At 51.2% G+C, this 17,321-nt stretch overlaps 2 protein-coding genes across 5 annotated transcripts in view; one reads left to right on the plus strand and one right to left on the minus strand.

Annotated features, from left to right (window-relative positions):
* SAMD4A (sterile alpha motif domain containing 4A) overlaps positions 1 to 17,321 on the plus strand; it is a 100,325-nt gene that overhangs the window by 47,145 nt on the left and 35,859 nt on the right. For all 4 annotated transcript variants that reach the window (XM_051768809.1, XM_051768810.1, XM_051768807.1 and 1 more), the window contains exon 3: positions 15,515 to 16,033. In XM_051768809.1, coding sequence (XP_051624769.1) covers positions 15,515 to 16,033 — 519 coding nt within the window. The remainder of the gene's footprint in view (positions 1 to 15,514; positions 16,034 to 17,321) is intronic.
* Positions 1 to 17,321, minus strand: part of DLGAP5 (DLG associated protein 5) — a 228,731-nt gene that overhangs the window by 34,211 nt on the left and 177,199 nt on the right. The gene's annotated exons all lie outside the window — the stretch shown is intronic.

The raw sequence follows: 17,321 nt of genomic DNA on the forward strand, positions 1-17,321 counted from the left end.
GCAGCCATGGACATGACATGGCACACAACCTTCTCCCTCCAACTCCTGTTTTCCTCTTTCCGCAGCGGCTCGGTGATGCCTGGCAGGGCACCTCGTGCATGAGGCGGTTTGCAGCATTTTTATGCACTATTTTGCTAATTATTATTTACCATAATTGTGACAGTGACTTTCATTCACAGCACTTAGATGTGTGTAAAAGCAAAACTCCCCTTAAAACTTCTTTTCCCCCGGGCATCGCGTTTCCTCTCAATACGTGGGAATGACGTTACTGGCTGGTGCCATCCCAGCATTTGTTTTTATTTTCACCATTTCCACGTCTGCTGGGGGACAGGAAGCAACGGTGGCAGCCCCCCAGCATCCCAAGATAGGAACCAGTTTGTTTAAGCTGTACTTTGGCCCTGTTAAATTTTGCTGAGCACGTCTTGGCCGAGCTCCAGGGTGCTGGACCAAGCCCACCGCGCTCAGGGAGAAGGGAATAATTACTACTTCGTGGTGAGGGAGGAAAAACGTTTGCAAAATGCTTTGAAGGTAATGACACCCCCAGTCTGAGGAGTGACAGCAGTGCCAGAGCATCCTGCAGACAGCTCCTTAATTCCTGCTGATTAGAGGACCAGACAAGGAGCACAAGGAACACCGTTCCCGACAGCGCCTGCTTTGGGCTTCCCTTAAGGAGGGAGCGGTGAAAGGGGGGGCTTAGCCAAAAATAAACGAGCATCTCAAAGGCAGATGGGCCTATTCACAGACCTAAAATTACACCAGTGGAGGGCCAGGCAGGATGAAAGGAATTAGCATCTGGTGGCGAGGGGAGGGCAGTGTCACCGGGGGTGGGTGACCAGATGGCCCGGGCGCAGTCAGGTCCCACAGGCTGTCACAGCCTTTCCCCACTTGCAGACCTCCAGATATTATTTTTATAGGGTTTTTTTTCCCCCGGGAGGTGCAGATTCCTCTGGAGCAAATGTAGGCTCGCTGGCAGGAGGCTCCTGTCTCCCAGTTCCCTTTTATGGATCTGTTCACACCCTGCTCCTGCAGCCACTGCAGGCCGGAGCAAGGGAATGCTGAAGAGCCTTTGGCTTGGGCTGGAATCTTCTGAAAGCACAGCACTGTGATTAATGCCAGGGACAGACACCTCAGCCCCCTCTTTCCTAATAACTGTGCAGCTGGTCACCTGGTTTCTCCTTGTGTTATCCTAACTGAGATGAGGGAGGGGTGGTGACCACTCTGGATGCTTGGAGTACTGTCCTCCTGCATCCTTGATGGATCACAGAATCACAGACTGGTTTGGGTTGGAAGGGACCTTAAAGACCATCTCATTCCAACCCTCTACCATGGGCAGAGACACCTTCCACTATCCCAGATGCTCCAAACCCTGTCCAACCTGACCTGGAACACTTCCAGGGATGGGGCAGCCACAGCTTCTCTGGGCAGCCCATGCCAGGGCCTCACTACCCTCACAACCAGGAATTCCTTGCCAGTATCCCATGTAACCCTGCCCTTTGGCAGTGAGAAGCCATTCCCCCTTGTCCTGTCCCTCCAGGCCCTTGTCCAGCGTCCCTCTCCAGCTCTCTTGGAACCCCTTTAGGTACTGGAAGGGGCTCTGAGATGTCCCCAGAGCCTTCTCCAGTCTGAGCAACCCCAGCTCTCTCAGACTTTCTCCATAGCAGAGGTGCTCCAGCCCTTGGAGCATCTCCATGGCCTCCTCTGGACTCACTCCACTGTCCTGATGTTGGGGGCCCCAGAGCTGGACACCAAACTCCAGGTGGGATCTCACCAGAGTAGAGCAGAGGGGAGATGCTCACCAGATGATCCCCAGAGCAGCATTTTTGGGTATGCAGAGAGGCCTGCACTTGTTTCCAGGTTTCTTTTCCCTTCTCAGGTGGAGCACCAAAAGCCTTTTGCAGAACCATGCTGTGATTCCTGACCCAGGTTAAAATGACCTTTTTGAGTTTATTCTTCCCCCTCATGACACTGTTTTTATCCTGGAGGAGGCCAGTGACCTGGTTCATGGCACAGCCCCATGGAAGGGCTGTGTTGAAGGGGTAGGATGCAGGCTTGGTGCTGGTGGTGGGATAAGGGGAACCCCTGGCACCCCATTCCCTACCTCACCCCTGAGCTACAGATCACTCCAAGTGCATTTCTATGACGTGGCTTCAGAACTCCTAAGGTTTGAAGCACTGCTGCAATGCGAGAGAAAACCTGAGAACTGAGATTTAAATCTGAATGTGGGGGAGTTGAGGAGGGACTGGATTGGGTCCAGAATGTTAATTCTCCAGTATCTCAGGCCCATTCTGCAAAGAGCAGGACAGAAACCTCTGGAAGGAGCCGCTGGCTGGGGTGAGGGGGAGTTTACCTCGCTGCATAGCCACGATTAATTTTATTTTACTTTTGAGTGAGTATTCCAGGAAAGCCCATTAAAAGCTGGCAGCGAGCGGCTCTGCCGGCTCCGTGTGATGCCGGAGGAGCCGCCCCGGCGTTCGGGAATGACTGATGGTGAGAGGTGTCGGTGGAAAGGAGGGGAAAAGGGGGATGTTCTCACTCCGCTGAACTTCCTTCCTTTGTGTTCCCTGTTAAGCCGGGGGAGCCGCGCTGATGCGGCCGCTTTTTGCAGCCTTCCAAGCTCCCATTTAATTGTGGATGATTTCATCCCGGCCCTTTCTCATGCCGAAGCCAGTGGCCTGCGTCATGCAGCAGTGAGTTTGGGCAGATTTTATTTGCATGTGAGTCACTGAGCTTTTCCAGCTGAATGTCACCAACTTGGAATTTTTGTCTGATTTTGTTGTTGTTTTTTTGTCTCTTGGTGTTTTTCCACCGGGCTTTTTTTTTTTTTCCCTGCCCTTTTTGCTGCCTGCACCCCCTTCGTCCCTCCCTCCCCCCCCTCCCAAAAAAAAATAGGAAAAGGCTGAAATGGGAGTTTGAGTTGGCAGTGGGAGAGGACGGGATTAGGAATGTTCGGGGAGAGAGCGCGGGGAAAAAGGATGCTTTATGTCGCTGGGAGGGAGGGACCGGAGCCAACTCAAATTGAGGGCTCTAATTTGGGAGCGGTGTTATTACAGGTCAGAGGGAGTCAGTTACTGGCTAAATTGGGAGAGCTGTCACATGCCAGGGCTGGAAATGCTGCTCACATGGCTGGGGCACACGGGCTCCTGGACAGCTCGGTTTGATTTTGTTGACAATGCTTAAAAAAAATAATAATAATACAAGACCCCTGTTGTGTTTTCCCTCAAATGTGGGCTCTGTAGCAGCGTCCCTCTTCCTCCTCTGCCGGCTCATCCCAGACCTTGCTGCCCTTTGCACAGAGAAGTTTATAAATAGAGCAACTCCTCCATTATGTGCAGCTTCAGTCTCTTTATTTTTATACTGGAATCTGTTCAATGATTAACAGTTTAAACCATGTGCTGTATATCAATACCTTACATACCCTTCATAACTTATTTTTAGTATTATTTTCCTCCCTTCTAAATCCTTTATCCATTTTAGGCAACACCGTTATGACATTCAGATAATTTTTTATATATCTATGGGGGTTTTTTTAGCCTTTGAAGAAACTTATCTGCATTTCAATTCAGCTTTTGCTAAAAGGCTTTTTGCAATTGAAATCAAGAAGTCAGAGGAGTATTTCCTCCCTTCTTGTGGTAGTGCCTGTAGTCTCCTCGCTGAAAGATTGGGTTGTTTTTATGGATTAAGCTCAAAGAAGAGATACAGAAATTGTGTGGTTTATTCCTGCATCCTAGGAAATTCCACTGAAGGTCTGGATTCAAGAGCATGCTGAGGCATGTGAGCTACATAACCCCAGTGTAAGTGAAAGCAGGCAGTGAACTCGTTTCCCACCTGTTCCCCAGGTCCCAGATGCGGCAAAACCAGCAGAGTTTTGCTAAGGCTGAGCCCGTGGGCTCCTGGAGGTACTGGGACTCCTGGAAGGAATCTTCGTGCCCCTGTTTAATTGTGGGTTTAATCCTTGCTGGCCCATCCCATTGCTGTGGGCCTGGCTGCCCCTACAGGCCAGCTGAGCTCCACTGGCTTTGCACAGCAGCCAACAAAAGCCACTTGACCCAGGATCTTGTCGGGATATCTTTGTCCCTCAGACCTGGCACGGCTGCTCTGATATTTCTGTCTCCTCGTTGCATGCACGAGGGCTGATGGATTCCCCTCTGCAGAGTCGTTTCTGCCACAATATCCTTCCTCCACCCACCCATGGATGGTGCTCCTGCTTTCTCCTGCTCTCCTGCCCCAGTGGGCGGAGAGGGAGGATCACCTCACCTCAGGATGTCCACAGCACTGACGGGGATTTTGCAGCTTTGGGGTCAGCTGGGACCCCGGCACTATTTCCTGCACTTCCCAAAGTCCATCCTCCCCTTCTCTGGCTTTGGGAGCAGGATGCCTGTGATGCCCAGGAGTCTATGGGCTCCAGCAAGTAAAGGGAAACCACCGCTGTGTGCCCTTGTCTGGGGTCAGGTTGGATTCACTCTTCAGGACAGCTCTCACGGGAGGTTGTCTGCCAAATGTCTGTCCTCCTCCTGGCCTTTGGGTGGAAAGCAGGAGGTGGGATCCCATCCTTGCTCATGCCCCACATGACTCTGAGCTCTTATTTCTGACACTGAACCATTTCCCACATTTTTACGACCGAGCACTGAGCAGTCAGACAGAACTTGTTGGATTTTCACTCTCCTTCACCACTCTCATCAATGCAGACATCACTCCACGCTGGCTGGACCGTGGCTTGTGAAATCAGTGCAGCAAATTCCTCCTTCCCAAGGTGTTCTCTGTGCCAGTGCCGGCCACGCTGCGTTGTGGGGATGGAATACCATCATTCATGCAGTGTAGGTTCCCTTGGCACCCGTGGGGCTTTTGATAAGGTTTCCCAGCATGTCATCTTTGCTCTGAGTCAGTGAAATGCTCTCAGCACTGGAAATCTCTGCACTAAATTAAAGTCCTGTTGCTAGGGAGTGTTGTGATAATACACGGTATTATGATCCATAGCAAAAGTGTGCAACAGTACAGCCTGGAAAACAAATCCATAAAACCTCCCATCGGATGCACAGTGTGAAAATCGAGTGTTCTTCAGCTCGGTATTAAATATGTCATGGAAAAAGACTCCCCGCTCCTTCTGAATTTCCTGAAAGTCTGCTTTGGGCTGAAAACCGTGGTGGCTGGAGCCAATTTAGAGAAGGAAAAATCCCTGCTCTTGTTGCTGTCTGCAGAAGCTCCTTAATGATTGTGCCATGCAATTCTCTGGTGCTAAAAATACATCTGGGTTTGTACAAACAGCCTCCTAATGACTGGAGCTCTGGCAAGCTCGGGGAGGCAGAGGGGGAAAATAGCGGCAAAAATATGAAAATCTTACTTATTTCTGCTCGCAGTGGAACTGGGCTCTTCTGTCCTTGTGGCTCTCAGCGGGAATTAAGGGATGTTTTGGTGAGGGATCTCCCCGTTTGTTCTGTGCCTGGCCAAAATAATGGGTATCTGCTCCCACTGTGAATTTGCAAATTGGATGGAGAGCGCTGAGCTCCCTGCCCTGCTCTGTCTGCCGGTGAGGTTTCATCAACCTGTTTGGGGTGATGAGATGATCCCAGCATCTCTTCTCAGAAAGCATTTTTTCATGGGACTTTAAGCGTTGGAAGGGGCTGTGCAGGGCAGTGGTGGAGTCTCCATCCCTGGAGGTGTCCAAGGAGCGACTGGACGTGGCACTCAGTGCTCTGGGCTGGGTGACAAGGTGGGGATTGGTCACAGGTTGGACTTGATGATCTTGGAGGTCTTTCCCAACCTAAATGATCCCATGGTCTCTTTGGGGGTTGTCTTTGAGCCTCGGTTCAGTGCCTAAGTTCCCAGTTCCTGCTAACACTTGATGGGGATGCTGTTGCTTTGGAGAGCTTGGTGGAGAAGGGAACTGCCAGTGAGAAACAGCTGAACTTGCTGCCCGAAGAGAACTGGTTTTAAAAGGGCAACAATTCAAGTAGGGCCCATGTCTTATCCCCCACAAGAGTTTTTTGGGGGGAAGGGGTTTCTTTGGGGTTTTTTTCCCCCAGAAGTTGCTTGCCGTATGGTTGCATCTCCTTAACCTGGCTTTGGAGTTGTAAGAAATGGTGGAAAGAATTACACAGGGAAGCTGTGGCTACCCCATCCCTGGAAGAGTTCAAGGCCAGGTTGGACGGGGCTTGGAGCAACCTGGGATAGTGGAAGGTGTCCCTGCCTATGGCAGAGGGTGGAATGAGATGGGCTTTAAGGTCCCTTCCAACCCAAACCATTCTGGGATTCTGTGCAATTGCTGTTCTTCAAAAATGAAGTGCCTTCAAAATACCTTGGCAATGGGTAGTGAAAGGACTTGCCCATTGCACACAGGGGGATGCTGGGAGCAGTTGCAAAAAGGTTGTGTCTTTGGGACAGAATTGGTTTTGGTGATTAAATTCTCAACATTTAACAAATTGAAGGGACACTCCGTAGTTAATTTACCTGGAGCTTCTTAATCTTGGTCATTAAAGATGAAGAAGATGCTCCTTCCTGAATTATTCTGTGCTCCTGTCAGGGCTGAATCATAGAATCACAGAATGGTCTGGGTTGGAAGGGACCTTAAAAATGACTTCATTCCAACCCCTTGCCATGGACAGGGACACCTTCCATAGACCCGGTTGCTCCAAGCCCCATCCAACCTGGCCTTAAATCCTGCTCTATAGGCAGAAATGGTTCACTTTTCACAGCTGTGGCTCCTGCCTTTGTTTATCCAAGGAACCAGTGTTGTCTGCAGCAGGGACTTCCCCAGCCACCTCATTTTACTGGACATGCTGTGCCTATTGCTCCATTTTCCTGGCCTCTCTTCCCTGTATCCACTCAGTTCACCTCCCCTCCTGCTCGGAGCTTCCCTGCAGCAGCCGCTTGGGTGGAAAAGAAACATTAGGAAAGTACTTGATGTATTTTTAGCCTCTTAGAGTGTGATGTGTCTGCTGGGAACACGGAGGAGAGCCAGCACCATGTGAACCCAGAGGCTGCAGAGCACCACTGGCAAGTTTTCCATCGAGTGCTGGTGCTCCTCGGCACCGTGACGGAGGCAGGGTGCAAGTTGGGATGTGAGCGCTGGAGAGGGGAGATGGGGCACGTGCCTTGTGGGTTGCAAGGCACAGATTGGTGTCTGTCTGTCCTCCCCTCATGGGTGTGATGGACAAAAAAAGTCCATCTGTCCTTCAGAGAGGTCATCTGCGCTTAAATCTGAGCAGGAAGCGACCAGAGAGGGAAAGGGGAATGCTTGCCTTTTTATATCCTTATCTCCTGAGGAAGCTGGGATAGCACTGAGCACCTTGGACCTGGAGGTTCACAGCTGTTGGGGGGGGTGCTCCAGGAGGAGTACAGAGCCCTGATTCCCACCAGTCTCAGTCTCTGAGCCCTCCTGGTGTGCAGGGCTTGTTTGCAGGTCTTCTGGTCGTTCCCAGCTCCTCAACAAGCTCCCAGGCGTGTTGCAGGGAAAGAGCTTCGCCACTGCTTCCCAAATTTCTCCACAGGTTGGACTGTTAGACCTGCATGGGAGGGAGTGACAGCAAAAGGCCAAAAACCTTGACAACTGCAAGGTTTTCCTGGCTTTTCCTCTGCAAAATCCCGTGTTATCCGCCGGGGTGAGCGGCTTTTGGGACCTGTGAGGAAGCTCTTCCCACAATGCAGAGCTGGCCTCTCCTGGCTGCTGCAGCGTGGAGTCACAGGAGGTGCCAGGCAGCCAGGGGTGCCGGATCCAGCGGGCACGATGGTGTTTGGCACAGCTCCCGTTGCCTTCAGACGTGTGGGATTAGGTCCCCCCGCCCTGTGCTGAGGTCAGTGCTAGCAAAGGCTTAAATTATAAGCTCAGACCTGTTGGACGTAGCAGGGGGAAGTTGGTGGGGGTTACACACCACCCTGCAGCCTCAGGGACAATAGAGGTGCTTGGAAGCATCACTGGTGCCTCCTTCCCTGTGTTATCCATGATTTTGTGTCCGTCTTGGTGACAGGAGGAGCAGGATGCAGGTTGACCAGCATTTCCACGTCAGCTTGTCTCTCTGCCTTGTGCAATTGGCAGGTCTGCAATAGCCTTTATCACTGACAGTTTTTTCTTTTAATTAGCCTCAGTAGCAATAACGAGGAGGCACATGCTGGAATTCTGATAGTTTGGCCTCTGGTGGAGAGAGGAGGCTGCCAGGTTTAATAGCAAGGGTATTGATGTGCTCTGGATGGGGTACAGAGAGGTTCCAACACGGTTCTCCCTTTGTTTCCCTTAATACTGGCCTTTTGAGTGAGGCTGATTTACGAAGAGAATGATGTAAATTGGCCCAAACAAAGTATTTGTGACTGGGCTGCTGTGCAGGTGCTAATTACTGCAAATAGGAATTTAAATCCCTTTGGCTGGATTCACCTTCAGTCGAGCTGCTGCAGCAGGAGCCAGGGCAGAGGTTCACATCCACAGCACTGCTGGAGGGAGGATTTGTGTGATGGACTGTGGGGAGCTGGACCATCTCACAGACCAGTAAATCCAGTTGTGGGAAGGCTGGGACTGGCAGCAACCTGCCCTTGGTCGATACACTCTGCAAATTCAGATTTGTGGGTGAAGTCTTTTCATTTTTGGCTCTTTTGCTTTAACTTTGCTGCAAACCACCCATGTGAGGTGGGGTGTGGTCTCTCCACCCCACTCATGAAATCACTGAAAGTTTTGGATTGGAAGGGACTTTAAAGACCATCTAGTTCAGAATCTGAAGCCAGATAAATTCAATCTTAAAACAGATAAATCCAACTGGAAATGAAGGCAAGTGCTTGGGAGCCACTGGAACAAGTGGCTGGTAGACGTAGGGTTGAGTTTTGTCTCTTGGTGGCTGTTCACTGGGAGATGATGTTGAGGTTGTTGGGCTGTGTTCCTGTGCTGGGTCAGGTTTCCTGACCCCTTTTGCCCTGGTGGAGGCACCCAGGCAGCTGGAATAGGTGTGAGATCCTGGGGCTGATGGGCGATGGCCTCGGTTACCGCAGATTTTTGGGTGATTTTGGTGGAAGTGCAGCATCTCCCGTGGATATGTGGAGTAGCTGGTGGGTAGTGGTGTGCTGCTGGGTCTTTACACAGCAGGAGGAGACCAAGTGCTGGTTTTTCTGCCTCTGACAAAAGAAGTGGGTCCCTCCACGTGGCTCTGCCCATCGCCCGGAGCTGGTGCCGCACTGATAATCCAGGAAACAGCGAACAATGGGAGCCTCTTCTGGTTGCTGAGGAAGCCTCTTGTAAAACTTTCCTGCAGACCCAGAAATAGCCATCACTTGCTCTGGGGCCACTGATTTCAGGCTCACTTGAAGCAGGTTCAAGCTGCCTAAGCACCAGTTGATTTCTGGTTTGCTGTTGGCCATCCAAGACACAAAAACCTCAGTGCCGTCCGTCCCCGGGAGCGCTTGATTGCCATCCAGGACCACCCAGTTCCTCCAATCCCTAATGCTGCAGTTTGTCACTTGGCAAGATCAGGGATCTCAGCCTAAATTTTTATTCCAAACTCCTATTTTTTCTCCATGAATACATCTGAGACTGCTGTTGCTTTCAGCCCTGCTGGGAAGGTGCTTGGAATGTGCCCTTCAGATCTGAGCATCTGATTAATGGTTGGACTCAGTGAACTTGGAGGTCTTTTCCAACCTTAATGGTTCTGTGACTCTATCTCTTAGTCATTACTTGCTTGGACAAATTATCTGAATAGGCTTTTGAGAACTTGTTATGGAAAACTTTGTTAAACTGAAAACAAGGCCATAATAAACCAGTAATTTAAGAACAATTTGCTGACAAATGGAGCCCTTAAATGCACTGACTTACCATTGAGGAGCAATGATACCAAGCCTGCTGTGTGAATGTCCTCTTTGTCACTTGGAAAATGACTGTTGATTATGAGCTCATAAACTACACGTCATTCATCTTGCCTGCTTTGTCAAAACCCCAGTCAGCATAACCATGGAATCCTGGGATGGTTTGGGTTGGAAGGGACATTAAAGCTCATCTCCTTCCAACCCCCTGCCATGGGCAGCGACACCTTCCACTAGCCCAGGTTGCTCCAAGCCCCATCCAACCTGGCCTGGAACATTTCCAGGGATCCAGGGGCAGCCACAGCTTCCCTGGGCAGCCTGTGCCAGGGCCTCACCACTCTCACAGCCAAGAATTCTTTCCCAATATCCCATCTAGCCCTGCCCTCTGGCAGTGTGAATCCATTCCCCCTTGTCCTGTCCCTCCAAGCCCTATTCCAAAGTTCCTTTCCAGCTCTCTTGGACTCCCTTTAGAAACAAGAAGGGGCTCTGAGGTCTCCCTGGAGCCTTCTCTTCTCCAGGGGAACACCCCCATGTTCCTGTGCCTGTGCTGTGTCTTGACCATCCCCACAGGCAGGGTTGGTGTTTTCCAGGTGGGGACCAGAGGTCTGTTTGCAGAACTCTAAAATAGAAGTTAAAAACCATGCAGTTTGGTACTTCCGAGTTTCTAAATCCAGGCACCAAAGTACTTCTTGCTGGTTTTTGCAGGGAGTGTGTGTATCCCTGCCTTTGTCCATCCTGACTGATTTTACCTTTGGAAAACTGAGAGTGTTCCTGGTACACCATCAATGGCTTCAGGAGCTCCATGTGCCTCGCTGGTGGTTGGAATAACCCTGTCATCCCTCAGGAAGCAGCTCCAGAATAAAGGCAGGAATGTCTCCCATGCAGTGCAGTGTTGGAGGTGGATCCAATGCCACTGGATGTGGAGGCACTTAACAGTTTGCAGGGATCCAGCAGAGATTAAGCAGATTTGTGACAGAGAAATCCCATGAGAGCTTAATAAATTGGCAAACATCACCTCTTTCCCCAGTCAGGAAGCCCCAGTTTTGGGGATAGTGTTCGTCCTATTCATAGCACGAGTACAGGTTTCAGCCTTGGAAGCAGGACCCGGCTATATTTGGAGCTGGATTTATCCACAGGCACTCTGCACACACATCAGCTGGGCTGTCTAGCAGCAAAATCCTGGTCATTAAGTAATCCTACAGTAGAAGGTAGTTTCACATCCCACCCTCATTCAGCTTCTCACCCAAGAAAATGTCCCATAATGAAAATTGGGATTTTTTGCTCTGGGGGCACCAGCAACTCCCATCCCTTCCCAGTACAGGGCTGGGATGGGAGCTGGCTCCTTGCAGTGCTCATGGTCAGTTGTTATTTTAGCTCATGTCAGGGCAATGACAGCAACAGGCAGGACAGGGATTTTGAGGAGTTTAAAGGCAGCAGGGGGGAGTTTCTGACTTTGGGGCTCTCTCTGTGCTCAGATTTGCCTGTTGCAAATACCAGTAGTTGTGACATTCCATAAAACATCAAAATCCTTGTGGTGGGAAGCACCAGGCATTCCTGAAGCAGCCCCCGGGGGAACTAATGAGGCCCTAATGTGATTGGTGTGACCCACCACAGGTATGATGTCAAACTCTGGGATGTGGGACCCCAAAACCAGGGCACATCCGAATCACGGCTGACCCGGAGCGCTTGTTCTGGCAGTAAAGGGGGAGATGTCCCAGATGGCCCAGAGTGTGTGGGAGCAGGTAGGGAGCCCAAACAGGGTCTCCTGTGTTCAGCCCCTCTCCCCCTGCCCACAGGCAGCTCCAGCTTTCTCCCTCCTGTGCCGCCCTCTCCAGATGCCTCTGTTTTCTGGCAGATAGGATTAAGCCTGACCTTCCGCCCCATCTCAGAGAGAGCCAAGCCTCTTTCGGATCTAATTATTTTCCATTTTTGTTTAATTGTGCACATCCTGCTGCTGGCTGAGAGGGAGAGCAGCTCCTGCCCAGGCTGGGGCAGGGAAGAGCACTCGGTCCCTTACCAGCCACAGGCTTTTGGGTCAGTGCTCCATCTTTTGGGGTTGTGGTTTAAACCCCCAAATCTCTTGGAGGTCTGAGACAAGGTTCCAAGGAAGCAACTCTGGCACCATCCCGTGTTTCTCCACTGGTGACCTTCACACTCAGCTCTCTCTCGTGCAAGGAAAAGGAGTCCAGCCATGGCCACCTGCCTCCCCCATTCTCCTCCTCCTCCTCCTCCTCCTCCTCCTCCTCCTCCTCCTCCTCCTCCTCCTCCTCTCCGGCACCCAGTTCACACCAGGCTCTGCTTCCTCTGTGTGCATTTGGCTCCTATGTACAAGTGTCACTGACTTCTTTGAGCAGGGCCTGTTTTTAATGATCTTTGATTTCTCAGTGTATCCCAGCTGTTGCAGAATCCCAGCTGGTGCCAGGGTTGGGTTTGGCTGTGCCAGCCTGGAAGCACTGCCAAAACACCCCACCGGGATGATGAGGGGATGGGTGACATCCCTCTCTGCAGGAGGATGGGAGAAAATAGGACACATTTTCAACCCACCCACTGGCCAAGAGAGAGGGGACAGATAAATCAGATTAATCCCAACAGGAAACTTTGCCTGTAGCACTGACATCTGCATATGGAAAATATGGAAGTGCTCTGGTGGACCTTGCGTCCCACTATGCTTGTGTACATTTTACAGCTTCTCTTAGGCTGAGCTTTGCTTTTCCAAATCCCATATTTTAGCACCAGAACAACCTCACAGCATTCTCACGGGCACGGGAGCACACTCAGAGTACCAAAAAGTCACCTCTGCTGCAGCAAAGCAGTTCCTTCCCCACCAAAGCTGTGCCACGTCGTGTCCCGTGCTCCTTTCGGCACGAGACATCCCGGGCACGCCGTCGGCTGGCTCGGGAAGCGGCTCTGGAGGAGGGGTAGGTCTGTGGAGAAGTAAATACCACTGCAGAAAGTTCCAGTGAGAGCTGCTGGCGTTTCCAGCAAGCCATCTAGTGGCTTCCTGTTAAAATGGTTGCACACCTTGGAACTGGGAAGGCGAAGCTGGAAGGGCGAGCGCTGCTCAGCACCACCGTTGTGCCGGGAACTGATGTGCAGGGTTTGGTCCTAATTGGGAAAAGGCCCTACTGTAAGAGCCCTCTTCTGGGTCAGGGGGTGCTGGTCATATGGAATCACAGAATCATGGAATATCCTCAGCTAGGAGTTGGACAAGGATCATCAGGTTAAACTCCTGGGTCTTCCCAAGAGCAACCCTGAACCCAGGGAAGTGGTCACGGCACCAAACCTGCCAGAGCTTGAGGAGTGTTTGGACAAGGCTCTCAGGTACATGGTGGGATTGATCCTTGGGAATATCCTGTGCAGGGCCAGGAGCTGGACTCAGTGATCCTTATGGGTCCCCTCCAACTTGGGATATTCTATGATTCTGTTCTGTGATGTGTGATCCTACAGGTGGACATCCAGATCTGCTTTTCACTGCTGTGGGTTCAAGTACCCTGTCTCAAAAACACATGGAGTATATAGGGACAATCAGTGATTCAGAGCAGCTTCCTGTGCAGAATGGAGAGGAGACAGCAGGCAGGGAGGGAGAACATAAAGTTTTGGGGTTTTTTTTATTAACATGAGCGCTCAGTATGTCACTTGGTGCAGTTTTGGGCAGTGGGTTTAAAGCAAGCAGAAGGAGATGGTTCAGTTGTTGTATCCTTGGGCACAGCCTGCTGCAGGGGCTGAAAGGTTGGAGGGGTTTGGTGGTCAGCACTGGAGGAGAGACTGTCCTGGGGCTGGGCAGTGTCAGTCAGGTGGTCTAGGTAGATCCTGAGCTATCCTTGGTTGGGGTTTGTATAAGCTCTTCAGAAAAACCTCTAGTGATGGAGATTTCAAAATGTCATAGGTCATCCTATCCCATGTCCAGCTTCATGTACCTTTGCTGCAGTTCAGCTCACAGAATCAGTTAGGTTGGAAAAGCCCTCTAAGATCATCAAGTCCAGCCATTCTCCCAGCACTGCCAAGGCCACCTCTAACCCATGTCCCCAAGTGCCACATCCACACAGGTTTTAAATCCCTCCAGGGATGGGGACTCCACCACTGCCCTGGGCATCAGGAGCCATGGAGAGCAGCTTGTCCATGCCAGTCTTCACCTCTCAGCTGAATGACAGGCTGGCTGGTGCAGTTCTGAATGATGTTCAACCTGTGGTGCTTCCTGACCCAGGCTCTTCCCCACCTGGTGCTGCACAGTGATTTGTTCCCATCTGCACTCAGGTGCTTTCACCTCCTTAATGCAGAATTTTTTTTCCCCAACTCTTCTCCAAGTCTCACAGAACCATAGAATATCCTGAGTTGGAAGGGATCCACAAGGATCATCCAGTCCAACTCCTGGCCCTGCACAGGGCATCCCAACAATCCCACCCTGTCCCTGAGAGCGTTGTCCAAAATCTCCTTGAGCTCTGGCAGCCTTGGGGCCGTGCCCACTGCCCTGGGGAGGCTGTTCAGTGCCCCACCACCCTCTGGGGGAAGAACTTTTTCCTAATATCCAAATTAAACGTCCTCAGACACAGTTTCATTCCATTCCCTCAAGTCCTCAGCACTGACTTCAAATCCAGTTTTCTGGAGTGTTTTCCTTTCTCCTGCCGTGGCACCTGCACATTGAGCACGTTTATCACCTCACCCACATCACTGGTGACGTGCTGGGCGGTGTCAGGGCCGGCACAGGTCTCCTTGCTCGGCACATCCTCGGTCTGACGGTGAATCACCACCACCCGCTCCCTCCCTGTGGTTTTGGGATGAGTTGTGTGCCCACATTAGAGCAGTTTCTGTCTGCTGTGCTGCTGAGGGAGCCGTGTGTGGCAGCACCTAATGAATATCAAGATGTACAGCTCAGCCTGTTCCCCCAGCCATTCACAGGCCGGTTGCTCTGTCGCAGAAGGAAATTAAATTGTTGCTGACAAATCGGTGTCGGCAGTCACTTATCATCTTGTTATCTTCTAAGTGCTTACAAATAGGTTGTTTCATTATTTGTTCCATCAGTTTCTCAGGAGTTCGAGTTAAGTGACCAGTTTGTAATTCCCTGACTTTTCCTTCTGCATATTTTTTAGAGTTAAGTCCTATGTTTGCTTTGTTTTGTCTGGTCTTCTCAGACCTCTTCTATCTGCTGTGAGCTAAGAGAGGAACAAGAGCTCTGGGGCTGCTTCAGCTGAGCCCTTCCCTCTGTACCTTTGGGGCTGGTGGATGGACCAGCACCCTGGTTGGGTGATTGCTTTCCTGCTGGGATGCTTCTTCCCTTCTCCCTCCATGGCTCTAACCTCTGTTATCTTGTTCAAATCTTGACCTTTTCCATTTTCCAGTGAGTACTTCTAAAAGGTTGGCTTTATCCACCAAGTGATTTTGTTTAGTGTTTTCTGTAACCTGCAATGATATGGAAAAAATTGGGCCAAATCATGACTGTGATTAGGATAACAGCAGTGGAGTTGTGTGACCATAGAGCTGAGTGTAGTTTGGCATTTTTAGTGATTTTCAAGAGCATCTGGTAACTTCTGGCATCCAGTGGTGCACACTTTGCCCTGATCATGGTTTTTGGAGCGTGGTAACCCCCCTGCCTGGGATGTGAGCAACACACACACAGACATCCCTTTGGATGCAGAAATCCCATGTAGGATTTACCCTGCCACGCTCTGTTTATATCTTAATTAGCTCTGTTTGCCAGTCTCTCAATTATCTCCTTTTTTTTCCTCTCCCCTCATTCCTCCAACAGGAATCATCAACCAGTGGCAACAGGAATCCAAGGATAAAGTGATTTCCCTCTTGCTAACCCACCTGCCTTTACTGAAGCCCGGCAACATCGAGGCGAAGGTGGAGTACATGAAACTCCTGCCCAAAATCCTGGCGCACTCGATCGAGCACAACCAGCACATCGAGGAGAGCAGGCAGCTGCTGTCCTACGCCCTGATCCACCCCGCCACCTCCCTGGAGGACAGGAGCGCCCTGGCCATGTGGCTCAACCACCTGGAGGACCGCACGTCGGGGGGCTTCGGCGGGCAGGGCCGGGGCCGCTCGGACTCGGTGGACTACGGGCAGGCTCACTACTATCACCAAAGACAGAACTCCGACGACAAACTCAACGGGTGGCAGAACTCTCGGGACTCGGGGATAAGCGTCAGCGCTTCCAGCTGGCAGGACAAAAACCTGGCGTGCGAGAACGGCCACCTGCCCCTCTACTCCTCCTCCTCCGTCCCCACCACCATCAACACCATCGGCACTAGCACAAGCACCAGTGAGTACCCACCTCCCCCCACCCCGCCACCATCCCACTAGGAATTGCTGCTTTGCCGTGGTCAGCTGGGGGGCTAAATTCATCTGGGCCATAGAAAGAACTCCTCTTTTCTTTTTCCTTTTTTCCGTTTCCTCACCTGCTTTTTTATTTCCTGCTTGCCTTGTTGTTTGGTTTGTTTTTTTTCCTCTCTCTAGTCCTGTGGGATTTTAAAGGCTCAGGAGATGGAGAGGAGGGAAAAACAGCCAAGCTGTAAGAGCAGAAAATGTGTGTTATTGAAGGGAGCCCCTTATATTTCATGTAGCTCTGTGTAGATTTGCAGTTCACGTTTCAAGAGTTCCTAAAGCAAGCGGAGAGCTGATGCTTCATGTCCAAAAGCGAGTTGGGGGACTGGAGGCAAGTCCAAAAGTGCACTGGGGACTCAACTGGGAGGAAATGGGATTGGGACCACGAGTGCAGGCATAATTTTTGGAAGCAGGGCTGGAATCTGCCATCTTCAGGGTATGTGAAAGCATTCACTTGGATCTGCAGCACAAAGAAGTGTGAAGCTGGTGGTGATTGAGGGGTTTAGGTGGATGATTCTCAGTGTTTTCCAGAAGAGTTGGGTAACTCTTCCCCCATGGAGTCCTTGGCAGGCTTTGATGGATGGTGCAGAGCCCAGCCCGAGGCTCAGACACTCCGACACGCTGCAGAGCACCATGACTGGAGATTTATCACTGGTTTTGTGTGAGGATGTAGCACAGCCCTAACTGTTTTTTAAAGAGCCATCCTTGGGAGAGGAGGAGCAAAGCATCCTCTCAGCAGGATTCAGGAGCTCCACTGACCACCGCTCCCTCTGGAGAGCTGTCACACCTTCCTCACTCTCCCTTGGGTGACTGCCACCACCTCACCTTCGGGGCTGGGACATCCTCCTTCCCTTTGGGACGTTCAGAAGGTCTCTCTCCAAGATGCTCTATCGGCATCTCCCTGGATATCAGGGATGTAGAGAGCACTTGGGGAAGAGGCTTCTTGTGGCGAGGGCGCTGGTTTCTCCATCAGCGTGTGGAAAGCCACAATTAAAGAGCTGAAAGCTTTAAAATGGTCACTTAAGGCTTCTGGGCTTTTCCCTCTCCTGGAATAGTTGCTTCTTTTTAAAGCGGTGTTTCAAACCGACAGCGACACGAAACACAGCTCTGGGTTTACTGCTGTAGCACCCTGGTCCCTGCCTCTCTGGTGTCCATCCTTGCAGGCATGTGGGGATTTAGCAGAGGGGTCTCAACTTCTCCATGGGCTCAGAACATCCTGCCCATCC

This window comes from Manacus candei, unplaced genomic scaffold, assembly GCF_025592945.1.
Source record: "Manacus candei isolate 608988 ecotype Guabito, Panama unplaced genomic scaffold, ASM2559294v1 h1tg000097l, whole genome shotgun sequence".
Classification (NCBI taxonomy): domain Eukaryota; kingdom Metazoa; phylum Chordata; class Aves; order Passeriformes; family Pipridae; genus Manacus; species Manacus candei.